The 14,126-nt window shown below is 39.2% G+C and overlaps 1 protein-coding gene across 1 annotated transcript in view; it reads right to left on the bottom strand.

Annotated features, from left to right (window-relative positions):
* Positions 1-146: 146 nt before the first annotated feature.
* Positions 147-14,126, bottom strand: part of SLC15A5 (solute carrier family 15 member 5) — a 72,199-nt gene continuing 58,219 nt past the window's right edge. Inside the window, exons 8-9 of the mRNA XM_080391819.1 lie at positions 6,802-6,910; positions 147-4,281 (exon numbers count right to left, since the gene is read on the bottom strand). Coding sequence (XP_080247945.1) covers positions 4,137-4,281; positions 6,802-6,910 — 254 coding nt within the window. The 3' untranslated portion in view covers positions 147-4,136. The remainder of the gene's footprint in view (positions 4,282-6,801; positions 6,911-14,126) is intronic.

Here is a 14,126-nt window from a genome sequence, read left to right as displayed (position 1 = left end):
CTTCTGAATATTATTCTTCCTTTCATACCTAGGGAACCTGACCGAAATGGATTAAATAACTTGCATAAGGACACTCAAAGCCGATGTAATGTCTGATCTGGGTTCCACCTTCTGACTACTACTGCTGAGTCTTAACAACTCCCTCTTTCCTCTGCAAAGCTGCAGGCTTCAGCAAACAAAGCATTCCTTATAGCTAATTGGTATTACATGGAAACTCAACTGCTCTTATTTACAAAACTACAGATTTATGTCAAGCAAAGCCAATTATGCTTAATGTTTAAACTATTGCAGGTGCTCAATGACATTGTTGCTAGGCAGTAGAAGTGAAATTGCTCTTTTAATGCATCTTGTTCCAACTGGGAGCATGTGTTTTATCATCAGTGCAAACTTAACAGATGGAGATCTTAATCCTCTCCAGCGAGCTTTCTTCACCCTTCCTCACTCAAAATGGTGTCCCATGCATTTAGACTTAACTGAGGTGCTCACTGAACTGTCTGGGACAGAACTTGTATTTTTTTTGTATATGCATACACAAATACAGTATAAAACACACATTTCACCCTTAAAAAAAAAAAAAAAACACCCTAAACTGTACAAGCAGTAATCAACATACATATGGCTATTCAAGGTTAGTAATGACCTCCACTGGGCACAGCACCTACTCAAATAGTTATAAATAGAGCTGGTAGACAGCAAAAAAGCAGCTTCTTTCAAAGGCAAGACTGAATTTACAGAGTCCTTTATGTTAATTTCACTGTGTGCTGGGACAAGATTTAGAGAATTTAGGCAGTACTCAAAACTACAAAACTGAACTAGGATGTTTCTGGTCACTCCTAACCTCATTTAGGAGGTAATTTTTTCTGCAATAAATTTCAAAACTATAATCCTTTATGATGAAGATTAAAGCATGCATATCTTAGATTTATTTTGTGCAAAACAACATCAACAGATGACCCCAAACACAGGCAATCAGATCAGAATGTTTTGTTATCTCCCTATGAAAACTGCCATAGATCAGCAAAATGCTGCAGAAAAGGCAGTTTTCTAATGTTTTCCGTTTGCTTATTGCAACATTTCACATGCAAACACATCTTATTTTTCTGTCCCCTCTTTTTTTTCTATTGTATTAAACCAGATTTGAAAAGCAGCTTCTTTCAAAGTCAAGGCCAAACCTATAGAGTCCTTCATACTAATTTCACTGTGTGCTGGTACAAGATTTGCAAAATTTAGGCAGTGCTTTGAAAGTGCAAAGGAGTCCATCAGCTTTGTATGGAGTCCCAGACGCTTCAGTTCAAGAAGCATCCCTGTCTGGTGGGTATAGCTACTAAATTGCTGTGTCATAACAGCAAGCGTGATTGATAGACTTCTGCATATAGCTTCCTCTGCACCTCCAGCTGAAATAAGTAAAAATCCAGCAATCGGCACCCCTTTCCTTTTGCCATAGATCCAAAAGGCCAAATTCTTAACTAAATCTGATAGAAGAAGCCTTACCCTATGTGAAGAAGGCAGATAGTTTTCAGTAGTCACCTATTCATCCTAAAGCCCATTCTAACCTGAATCTTCCAGAGTGCCTCTTTATGAGGGCTGCCCAACTCCTTTCTCCTCCATTGCTCAAAGCCTTTCTTGTGTGATTGCACGACAGAGAGGTCCTGCCCAGGAAGTTAAATAATCCTCTTGCAGAATGATCTTCATCAGACAATTACACTGCAATAGCTGCATTCCATTCTCTGCTGTCATCTATTTTGATTTCTGAGGGGGAAAAATAAAAGGGTCTTAGGGAGTTTGAGGTCATTCAGCCTGAGCATGGACCAGAAGAAACTATCTGAAAAAAACCCACGTTTTTTGTTCTCCTGTTCTTGATTTAAATTGTTCCCAACTGCTGTTATTTTTACAGTTAAAACAAACAAACAAAATATCATGAAGTATTAAAAGCATCTCCAGCCCAATTATACTCACTAGCTTAAATTTTAGATTTTGCTTTTACATAGTTCTTCTCTTTTTGTGTATAACTATCAAAAGCATTGACAGCAACCACAAACTTCTTGTTAGCAGATTCCAGCCAGCATCTTTGTAGCTCTTCTGTGCCAAGACAAAGGTCAAGTCAAGTCTTCAGGAATTTGTCACTTTTTCTTTATGGAAAGAAACTAGGAGCCTCTGTAGCTTAAAGCTGAGTTTATTGCTGGTCAGGTGGGATGGACAGATTTACTCAAAGATGGGGAAATCAGGCTGCCTCCTAGCCTTTGGTGCCCTTGGAGACTAGGTCCCTCACGCTTTTGCGGCCTCTCTGTCTCACAGCCCCACCACCAGCTCAGCTTATGCAGTTACTTTTGGAGAAAGAACCTGCCTCTTGCTTGCAGGGCAAGAGGCAGGGCAAGGCAAGCAGGCAGCCTTCTCCCCATCCTCCTTACAGGGCAAACAGGGAGTTGTATACTCAGCTCCACCATCCGTCCATCCATACACATTCCACATGTCTCTTTTACCGCAAAGGAAGATATTAAACAGGTTCCACAAAAAAAACTCGCTTCCAGATGGGTACCTTCCTTTTCTACAATATCTGTTGCCATCTGGGCTTTAACAGATCCCTCAGCCACCTTGTAGCTCTTCTGCTGACCCTGATCTCCATCTTCATAAGTTATTTCCCATAGGACACACGTCAAATGCTTTACTGAAGTCAAGGCAGATCATGTCTACCATGTTGTGTTTAGAAAATGAATTCTCATTACACACAGGCATTAAGGCAGGCTGGCAAATCTACCTTTGATACATGTGTTGCATTTTATTCAATTTTCCTTTTATCGCATGATTTTAAATATTCTCTTTTAATTTAAAAAAACTACAACCTTAAATACTAGCAAGATCAAACTAACAGCTTCTGACTGCTTTCCTTACTACTTCTTAGATGTATTTACCATTTTGCTCCCCCTTTCACAACATTCAACCCAAAGGTACAGCATTAAATATTGTTAAAGGTGGAGAGACGCTATCCTTTACCAACTCTTCCATAGTTTCAGCTCACAAATTACCCTCTGTGTCACTATGTGCGTTATATTCCTTTGACGTAGTTTCTCCTATGAGCTATGAGCATTCCTCATATCTAGCAAGCATTCTGGCTTGACTACCACTTCCAATACAAATGTCTTGATATAAAAGTACTCCTTTAGTTTTTGGGTTTGGTATGTTTCTTTATCACATAAGGACATAATTTAAATCCTCAGTCTTTTTAGTAATATGACTTTTAAAAAATGGAATATTAAGTGCTAGGTTAGCATCACTCACAATACCCAAGTCACCCAGTTTGGGGAGTGTTTAACACTGTTCAGATCTTTAAAGTGGAATGCATTTTACTGATGATTTTTTTCCACCCATTTCCACCTGCAGCTACCCTTTCCCAATCTTCTTTTCCTAATTCCCTTCACCTGGGCTACAATTAGTAATTTTGATGTAAAAAATTCCTGGTCTCCAGTTCTCCTACTAACAATTTTCTGTGTATCATCCTTTAGGAACGACAAATCTCACAGTGCTTCAGCCAAATAAAAGACTAGATGCCTCAGCATCAGCGTTTCATGACATACTTTACAGACTTATTACTGTTATATAGTTTCCAGTATATTTTTTGGTAGATCTCAAAGCAATTTGCAAAGAAGTTTAGTGCAGCTGTGTCCGTTTTGCTGAAGGTAAAGCAGCAACTTGCTGAAGGCTGGGTAGCAGATAAGTAGCACAGCCAAAAAGAGCACACCAGTATACCTTTGCAAGTATCAAGCAGTCAATACCAGACTCCAAAATTATTTGTAAGTGATAGTCACAAAGTAATTTGTTAAATGCATACATGAGTTTATTAATTTTGAACCATTACTAAGCACGAATACACATGGATGCCTGTTTCCCTACAGAGGTTAGAAGCCTCTCTCCATCAACCAGGCCAAGCAGCGAGCTCTGCTTGCCCTTGATGTGTTACGGCCTTGCAGGATGTTGCACTGTTAAGTTCTACGATGACTGCTATTTTGCAAACTTATAAATAACATTATTCCTAAGATAATTCATAAATAACATTGACAGCTCCACTTAAGTATGCTAGGTAATTTATCAGAAAGATGGTTGATAACACAATCAAAATTTAGTCAAAGGGTGAAATTTTATCAAGTTTTCTCCATAGGAGACAAAATAGGAGAACTTTCCAGGACACTATCACAATGCTTGATGGCTTTTTCATGCTTCAAAAGGTTTTCTTCAGGCAGACTTCCTCTGAACTCATTGGTGAATTCCTGATTCAGATTTTTGTATCTGCAAGGGAGGACAGGGAAGGAAAAAGCAAAATAATCATCCTTTCTGGGATTAGCTTCACTCGTTATTAGGTAAATTCACTATTTACCTAATTCACTCATTTATTAGGTAATCTTTGACAAGTTACAGTGCCTTCTGAGTCCTGGACTTCTAAGCAGCCTGAAAAATAGGATAATGATATGTGCTTTCCTAGAACCTTTCAGAACGGGAAGTGCCAAATGAGGTGCAGGTGTTAATCATAGGTGTACTGTGTCATTTTAACAAATTTTTTAAAAATAAACCTGCTTTTTTCCTCAGAGAAATTTTAGTGTACTTTTTCTAATTTAGAGTTTTAAAGATGGATTACCCCCTATCCCTAAATCAGTCTTTATCTGAATAGTTATCACCCTTTTTTCCCCTTTCCAGGAAAAGTCTTATTCAGCACAAAATGAAACAGTTACATTGGACCTCAAAAACATATTTCATGTAGGCTTTGGTCATCTTATTGAAAAATGAGGTCCCTCAAATTTGAAGTGCAATACCAGTTTGAAATAAAACTGGAATTTTTTTGGAAGACTGGAGGTCAATAGATGTCTTCATATAAGTACGTTAATTTATGGCAAAATTATTTGTTGAGTTCAACCCAATTCTATGGCCACTTTTTGATAATCAAAACCTTTTCGTTTTCAACAGTGTCACAAATGAAAATTTCACTTTACAGAAGAATAAAATCTCATCTTCTGAAAGGAAAACAAAGTACGTGCAAGAGAAACATTTCTAATCATGACTTGGGTCACATTTAAAAGAAGGGAATCAAAATCTAGCCACTGGAATAAAAGGACACTTGTGTCTCAGGTTACAGCTGAAATAATTGACAAGATGCTATGGCAATCTTTGGTGCTGCAAAGTTAGTGCTATATGTAATAGAAAAAGCAGTATTTTTCTCAAGAGTTCCAGAAGTACACTGCCCTTGGAAATTTTCTATTATTGTCATTATCAAATCACTACTGCATCAAGGTTTCTGAAGAATTTCCATAGAACTGCAGCCCACTGCCTAAGAAAGAATGCCACTCGCACATGACCCTTTCCACTCGTGGTGGCACAATTTGCTTCTGTCCCTGTTCTCAACTATGAGTATTACTTGTAACACTGACAACAGAAAGTTAACTGTGATTAAATGTTCCAGCATATAGGAGGCAGACGAACTTTCAAACTACCCTGGATGTAAAAGAGGATTGCAGTTGTGAGTTCCTAGCATTTTCAGGCAAGATTTCAGGCAAGAATTAAATCTAGGCTCTACAGGTAACAAAATTGGTTCCTGTGTGTGGGCTAATTGAGCAGTTCCATTGTCTCCAGCAGAAAGTTGCTTTTATCTCATTGCTTGGTAGGGTATCAAAAATATTTCGGGGTTATTCTGTTGAAACCACTGCACACGACACTAAACGGTAGCAGTCTGCTGTTTTCTTGTGTTCTGGTTTTGGCTGGGATAGAGTTAATTTATTTTTTAGTAGCTGGTGCAGTGCTGTGTTTTGAATTTGCTGTGAAAACAATGCTGACAGCACAGGGATGGTTTTGGTTGTTGCTAAGTAATGTTAACACTAAATCAAGGACTTTTTAGTTTCTCAGGCCCTGCCAGCAAGTGGGCTGGAGGAGCACAAGAAATTGGGAAGGGACACAGCCAGGACAGCTGACCCAAACTAGCCAAAGGGATATTCCATATCATAGAAAGTTATGCTTAGTATATAAAGCTGGGGGAAGAAGAAGGAAGAGGGGGGAAAATTTGCAGTTAGGGCTTTTGTCTTCCCAAGTAACCATTGTGTGTGATGGAGCCCTGCTTTCCTGCAGGTGGCTGAACACCTGCCTGCCCATGGAAGTGGTGAATGAATTCTTTGTTTTGCCTTATGTGTGTGCAAGTTTTGCGCATTTACCTATTAAAATGTCTTTATTCTAACACATGAGTTTTCTCATTTTTACTCTTCTGATTATCTCCCCATCCCCACGTGGGGGTAGTGAGCAAGAGGCCATGTGGTGTTTAGTTGCTGGCTGGGCTTAAACCGTAACATTTTTGCAACCCCTTCACCTATGGTCCTATACTAAAGATGTAAGCTCATTAAGACAACAGCAACATTTTCAATATATAGGTACAAAGCCAAGTGCAGCAGAGCTCAGTTCCATGACCAAGATAACTTGGTGATGTGATCTAAACTCTATGTCAACATATTTATGTCCTTCTGTAAAGGAGAGGATGCTCTTTTTTCAAGACATTTTTATGTTAATAAGATCCCTTAAATATTTATGGCTAATTATCAGTGGGGTTGTTTTGGTTTTGGTTTGTGGTTTGTTTTTTTAACTTTACCACATACTTTTTCCTGTGAAATCTTTCTCCTCAAGGTAGATAAAAAATGCTAAAGTTTGAGCCTTGAACAATAACGTATGACCTATCACTACCAATTCTTTATTACAGACTACTTTACAGGTTTTACAAGAATTTCTACACATATCTGCAAATGAAACATCAAGCTTTCATTTTCCCACACATACCTGTGTGCAATGGTCCAGAACCCCAGGGTGTTCACTATCGTTAAGGAAGCCAAGAAGAAGAAGAATCTCTCCAATTTACCTTCATGCAGCTTGTGTGGAAACCAGTTGCCTGGCAAAGCAGACATTTAAAGCAGAATTAATTTACCTTGCAGGATGAGATGTGGCTCATATGAAAGACACAAACATAACTTTGTGTAAGACACAATCACAGCAGGTGCTTTGAACCCCCCTGTAGCTATTTATACAGACTTCATTCTCACAGCATCTATGGTTTTTTTTAGTCTACAGTGTAATTTGTTCATGGTTTGCAGATAGGCAATAGAGGTTTAGAGAAACGGAAGAACTTTCCTAAAAAATTTGAAGTGTACTGGAAAACTTAACTTTGCACAGATACTTCTGCAATGATTGGGCCACCTTCCCCCTATATTATCCTGTGCACATAGCTAAATGAGTGTCAAATGTGAAAGTTTTAGGAAAAGGCAGAATTAAGGTGGTCTGTAGAAATCCTTATTTACATCTCTCATGCTTTTAACAGGCCCTTCTTAAGCAAAACAAAAGCACACATGCATAAAAAGCATTTGTTCAGTTCTTTGGATGGTGCTCCACTGTCAAGACACTACCTGACATTTTACTTTACCTTTCTTTATAGCTGCCTTTATAGCCATGAGTCTGTAACGTGTCCTTGTCTTACACACGAAGTTTATTTGCATGAATCAGACCTTTTTCTACCAAGGCTTTTGGCAGTGATGTCTGGGACGTTTTGGTAGCTTAAACTTTGTTCGGCAGAGGATTGTACCACCTATGTAAACCCGGAGACTTCCCTGCCTCTATTCTTGTGTGCTTTAGTTTGCAACTGTACTGCTTTTGATGTTGTGCATTGGAGCCAGTCTGCAAACAAGCTCAGGTGGTAAATAACTATGGTAATCAAGATGTTTAAAAAGAAAGCCAGCTCCAGTCAGTCCGCGCTTGAAGACAATCAGTACCTGAAGTACCATAACCAACTACAACAAAAACATAAAACCAAGGTGAAAAAGAAGTTACAGTAGATACAGAATATCAGAGAGAGATCTACACTGCTGTAACGACCTTTTACATTATTTAGGAATATGGGATATTTATTGCTTTTAAAGAAGAGAGCCTGTCTTCATTACCAAGTAGTGAAGTGCAATAGGAGCAAATACAGAGTGTGAAACTGCCAGCGCTGAGAACGTGATGTCCACACTATACACAGCTCAGGGGGGAGTTCACATCAGCCCAGTTCCCACTAACAGCTGGAACATATCAGGCACGAGCATTTTTTTGGTTTAGTTCCATCCAAAAGGAAAGAATTATATTTTTTTTTGTGCTCCAAGATCACTCCATGATGCAAATCAGAGATGATCAGGAGATTCAGATCAAAAGCACACTTCTGATTGGAACACCAGCACGTCCAAGGATGCCTTTCTTTGCTCCCTCAAAGCCTGCTATCAAATCCTACCCACATGAATAGTAGCTATTCACCACTGGAATGACCCGAAAGGGACAGGAGGAAAAGCAGCCTTCTTTGCCACAGCTGTGCTGTATGGACCTGACAGCCTTAACCATTCTTTTGCCCCCTAATGTCATCTTTAGCCATCCAATGTCATTCTTAGCTTGTCAACATTTTCTAATTAGAGAGAAAGAGCAGTTCCACAGCCCAGGAGCGCCAGCAGTCAAAGGACACCCCACTACTCCTTCCCCCCTCCATATATTTACATCTTTCTCTTTCTTCCACATCTTAGAATTGTAAACACATTTCTTTTCAAAGCAGTTACCTTTACCTCTCCTGAGATTAACGGAGAACAACTGTCATCAGTGCAGCAGTTTTCCCTAACTCCTCCACAGTTTGCTCCACGCCTGTCACAGAGCAGCCCCACCTCACCGCGGCATGTGCGGTTCCTTTTGTAGCATTATCTCAGAGTGAGTTTTAAAACGTATCATTTAACATTGTCAGTTGACTGAGCTCCTAGGTGCTATAACTTCATTTTAGTAGCTTATAAACTTTTACTGTCATAATTCACAATCAGGTAGTTTTTCATTTCACATCCCCCAGTGGCCGATAGAAGTCACGGAGAGAGCGTGTGTATCTGATGAAAGGGAAAGCAGGCATGGGGCTCGGCGCTACAGCTTGTCAAAGCAGAGTTCACACTGTCTGCTCGGTTATTTACATTGGCTAGGCTAACTATATGAGCAGCAGGAGCTTCCTAATGGAATAGCGTTTACAATGGAACCTGAATAGGAACTATGTATGTAAAAATAGCGCTAAGGAATTAAAAAAAAAAAGGGGGGGGGGGGAGGAAAAAGGAATTTAGCAGCTTCTAAGAGAAGGGAGTAAAAGAGACCTTTGAAACTACCTTAATGCTAGCAAAGGCACCATATTGAAGTGTTGAGAGTGGGAACGGTTGGTGTTATCAGGGTGAGAGGGCAGCACAGCAAGCAGGAGGTCTGGGTTCTGCCCCCACTTCACCACTGGCCTCCTCCATGGCCTGTGGATCATGGGTCTGTCTCCTCTCTGCATCTGTAGTAATCACCAGCGTTCAGACAGTGAGGCCAGAACACCACCACGAAGCCTTTGGAAAATGCTGTATTATAAGAGCAACAGCATAGGCAGGGCCAGGATCAGACTGGGCATGGTAAGACTCCAGCTCCCACAGCCCCCCCCCCTCGCTCTCATCTCACTGCTCCATCCAGAGCAAGAGGAAGGAGCAAGGCTTTCTTTCCTTTCCTTTCAGCAAGAGGCAGCAAGGTTTGACAGGGGTGCCTTCCTCTATGGAGAAACAAGGGTGGCACCAGTGCTAGAGATATCCAGACTGTTATCCTGCTGCCAATACGTATTTTCATCGGTGGATACAGCAAAGATTAATGCAACCGTTTTCTATTTTCAGCCAAAAACATTTACTTCATTTTTACTTCCCTTTTTAAATGGAAGCTGGTTTTCCATTAAAGAGGGGATAAACCTGGACTACATTCACTTCTACCTACACTTACTGCACAGGGGATCCTGTGCTGGCAGCAAGCCTTGGGAGAACAGCCACCAGTGTTAAAACATCACCCATGTGTTTCATTTTAGAATGAAAACCCTTTAGACACTTTCACCTCTCATCCCACTAACAGCTTCCACCAGCTGAACACAGACTCTAGCACCCTCCACTGACTGGGTTTGGGCTTCATACTTCCAGGATTTCACTCCCAGCCATGAGCATCAGGAAGTTGTTGGGCCAGTTTGTTTTTACTGGAGTAAGATGCCCTGGGCACTGCTGTGTTGGAAGAGTCCAGCACTTCCTCATCCTTGAATCAGCATGCAATATACTGACAATTCACTTGCCCCCAAAAGACATCGCCTTTGGGTTCTGTCAATCTTTTACTTTTCTATGGAGATTGCCAACAGAAGTGCCAATTACAGGGTTGGTTTGCCACATAGATAATTGCTCACTGGGAATTAACTTTCTACAACAAGCTCCTGATTTCCATTTTTATTCCAACAATGGAAATACTTTGTAGCAGGAATCAACACAGAGAAGCAGAAGTTTCCTTTAGCTGTGTATATTTTAAAGAGCTTTTTCTTATAGGTTAGAGGTGAATCAGTTATGCATTTCATGGCAAATTTAGAAGAAATTAGAAGATTAAGCCTAGGCAAAGTCAGTTCTTCAAGCCTGCTATACCATATATCATTGAAATAAAATAAAGTGCCTGGTAAACTTTCACCGACATTTTACAGTCCTGTCGATTTTGCATTGAAAAATGCTCAGGTCGTACAAGAAGGAGGAACATTACACAATACCAAGAGAAAACACTCGATCCTACTAACACAGACAGAAAAGTGGGTGAAGCAAGATTTAGGACATGGACAAAAAAACCCACCCACTTTCTTGGGCTGCTTCTGGTGGATGACTGACAGCGACAAACTGCTGGCAACGCTATCCATCAAAGATGACGTGGAAAGGGCTGTAAGCCAGCCTTTGAAATATACTAGTGCATACCAGGTATCTGTTACTACAACAGCACCCTTGGAGCTCTCAAGGGATTCACAACAAAGCCCAAAGTTGCATAAGAGGCGCTTGGATTACTGAATAACACCATCACATTTTAGTATTGGGAAAACACAGAAGACAGAGCAAAACAGTCATATGCCAGAAGTGAGTCTATTCTGTATGGATTCCTGCATTTTTACAGCTATCCTGCAACCTACCCGGACTATTGTCACAGAAAAAAATAATTGATGTCTTACAAAAGGATTGTATTGCCTTCTATCATTTCATCATGCTACTGGGCATATATTTAGTGTTTAATCATATCCAAATTAAAGTCTCAGTCTGCCTCTAATCCTTATTAGCTAAGTAGGCACCAGTGGACACCACCATCTGGACTGAAAGAAATATCCTTTAGCTTTATTATCTTTGGTATTTAGAATCGCACAAGGTTCCAAACTGGGGGGGTGGGGAGAACCCACAGCACCAATCAACCAAACCACCCCTTGCCCTTAAAAACCCACAAAACCCCCTCAGTTCTCTAAATACAAGCAGGAAAACTGTGTTCAGAGTAGTTTCCTACCTCTGACCTTCCCTTCCCCCCCTCTCCCCCCTTTTTTTCTCCTTACATATTTACATTAATATTTTTAGAGAAATGTATTCTGAAATGATTGGCATAGGAGGACAGGTTTTGTCTTGCATCTTCTTCCGTTAAAATGTTAGGAGAGGTAAGAGATCCAAAAGAAAGCAGTTTCCCAGCTTGTACTGAAAATATCACTGTCACCCATCATCTGTTTGCACTCGTCAGATTTTTTAAAAAGTCTTATTTTATCATCTTCGCACCATTCTCCATAAATGCGTTAAAAATGATTAATGCAGTTTTGAATGTGACTGATATCTGATCAACTTTGCCAATAAAAACCCAAATAAAACTCTAAACTAGTGACATGAAATAGGATACAAAAATGTTTAAATTTTGTCAACACCCTCTGTGCTTCAGCACTTCAAAATACACACTGGAGGATCTACTTCACTGTACCCTGAATTGCTTCATGGCAAACATGGTCTCATTGCTTGGAGATGGGAGAACCAGAAATAGTCTTGGCTCAGGTTTTAGTGAAACAAGAATCATAGGACAAGACAAAAGCAGCCATAGCCCAAGAGTTGCACGCTAAGCCTTGTTAAATCTTACAAACCCATGGCATAAACACTATCATCTTCCTTCAGCAAAAGAGACAGAACTTTGGTCTTCCAATATAAATAAATTAGTTCAGCTTTTTAGGGGAGAGGAAAAAAAAGTTTCAGTTGGTTTGATTTACCCCCAGTTCCATAAATTGTCCAGATTCCAAATCTTTTACAAGCTCTTTAAAAGAGATGAAAAAAATATCAAATGTCAGTAATGAGAGATTAATTTGTGTCATTTGACCTTAGTTTGACTTAAGAGTGGTCACAATTTTATTCTCTGAAGCGCTGTCATCTTTAGAAGTTTCCATAAGTAAACATTAGGCTTCATAAATTAACAAAAAATATTATTTTGCTGGTCTTACACTCTTCATCACAAGCATCAAAGAATACCGTAAGAAGCACAGTGGAAGAGTTGGAAAAAAATACAAATGGAACAAGACAGTTTTGTATATAACATTTTCTATCAAACTAGGAGAAAACCAAAACCAAGCCGATTTGCCTCTTTGGTTTTGTTATAGTCTGTACCACACTACAGTCCACAGAAGTCTGATCCCAAGCCTATTTTGATCTATGAGTGAGCAGGACAAAAGTCTAGCTGCCACGAGTAGAGGAATACACTATGTCTTCAGCCTGAAGCATAACAACACAAATGAAGATAGAGGAATATCTCCATTATTTACAAGTTGTGAATTGCATGAATTGTGGTAACTTAGAATAATTAATCTCATTCAAGCAGGGAACACTGAGAAGAAGATACCCAGTGAGATTCCACTTATTTCTAGAAATAAAATGTGAGAGCCCAATAACATGTTGTTACATACTAATAGGGAAAGTAACCTCTAATGCTCCTAACTACAGCAACAGAGCAAACATTAAACATTTGTCACCATATTTTCTCTGAAGATGTTCAAGTTTTGCAAAGGACTTCCCCTTTTTAGGGGCTTATTCCATCCTAATACAGCAGCTTGATCTGACTTGACTACAGACTGAATTCCTTGGAAATTTAGGAGTGATGTTTGCTCAGGATAACGGCACAGTCCATTCCATCTACAGGAACAGGAGGAGGTCTGACAAAATTACAGACATCAGTTACACTTTTTTTTTTTTTTTTTTTTTCTCCCAAAGCTAAGTAGAGAAGCTGGCCAACCAACTTCATAAAAGTAAGGAGTATTTTAGCCAGGAAACTTTTTCAATTTACTCAAAAATCTTGAGCAAAAAGATTTAAGACATGGTAAATGTGGTCTGCAGAGAATTTTGAGAATACAGGCTTTTTGGTCCCAGCCAATATAAGAATTTGAAGGCTCTTATAAAAAAGTATTTCTGGCAAGAAAGGAACATTTTCTCTTTTGAATCAATTAAATGTTTTCATACAGGCTTACAGAAAAAGAATGAATCACCTTGATATAAAATAAGACAAAAAATTACTGCATTGCAAACCAAATGCAAAAACTGATTTCCTTTTTTGCTTCATATAAAAATATTCTTTAAAGGAATATCGTGGCACAATGTAGGCAAAATGTTTTGATACTGACATTATACTTAATTATTTTATAAATATTTAATTATAGGTAAAGTCAAAGTGCAGTAAAATATGTCAATTTTACTAAACCAAAATATTTCAACATTATCAAAATTAGTAATTTCCATACTTTCAGTGGGAGGGGAAGGACAAAAAAAAAAAAAAAAAAAGTCAGCAATACAATCTTTCTTGAAGCGTTAGTTTCATTGAACCCATATTACCTAGTGAAAAAAAGATCTGTTCCACTGGGGGACATTCAAGGAGCTCTGCTCTCCACACTAGATACCTCGGTACTTATTAGATCTTTGCCTGATTCATTTGGGTAAGCATTCCTGGTTTTTTACCCATCTCTAGGTGATGCTTTTATGTCTTGTAATAAAATTTTAATGGACTAGTTAACTTGAAAACAGCACTGCATGTCAAAGAACCATTCGTTTGTTCAGATCTTGCAAGTAGGAATTAAAATTTCTTGTCACTTTCAAAACACCCACTTTCCCTTGTTTTAAGTTACATGGTTCTTTATGCAGGAAAGAGAAGAACCCAAATCTTAACTATGAGCAGTTACAAAGTTCTGCAGCTGTGGTAACTGCAGCGGTGCTGTGCATTACAGCCAGCGGTTGTGCTCTGTAAGAGAA

The sequence above is a fragment of the Falco punctatus genome (assembly GCF_963210335.1).
Source record: "Falco punctatus genome assembly, chromosome: 6".
Lineage (NCBI taxonomy): Eukaryota > Metazoa > Chordata > Aves > Falconiformes > Falconidae > Falco > Falco punctatus.
Note: the sequence above shows the minus strand (reverse complement) of the source record. Positions and strands in the feature narration are given on the sequence as shown.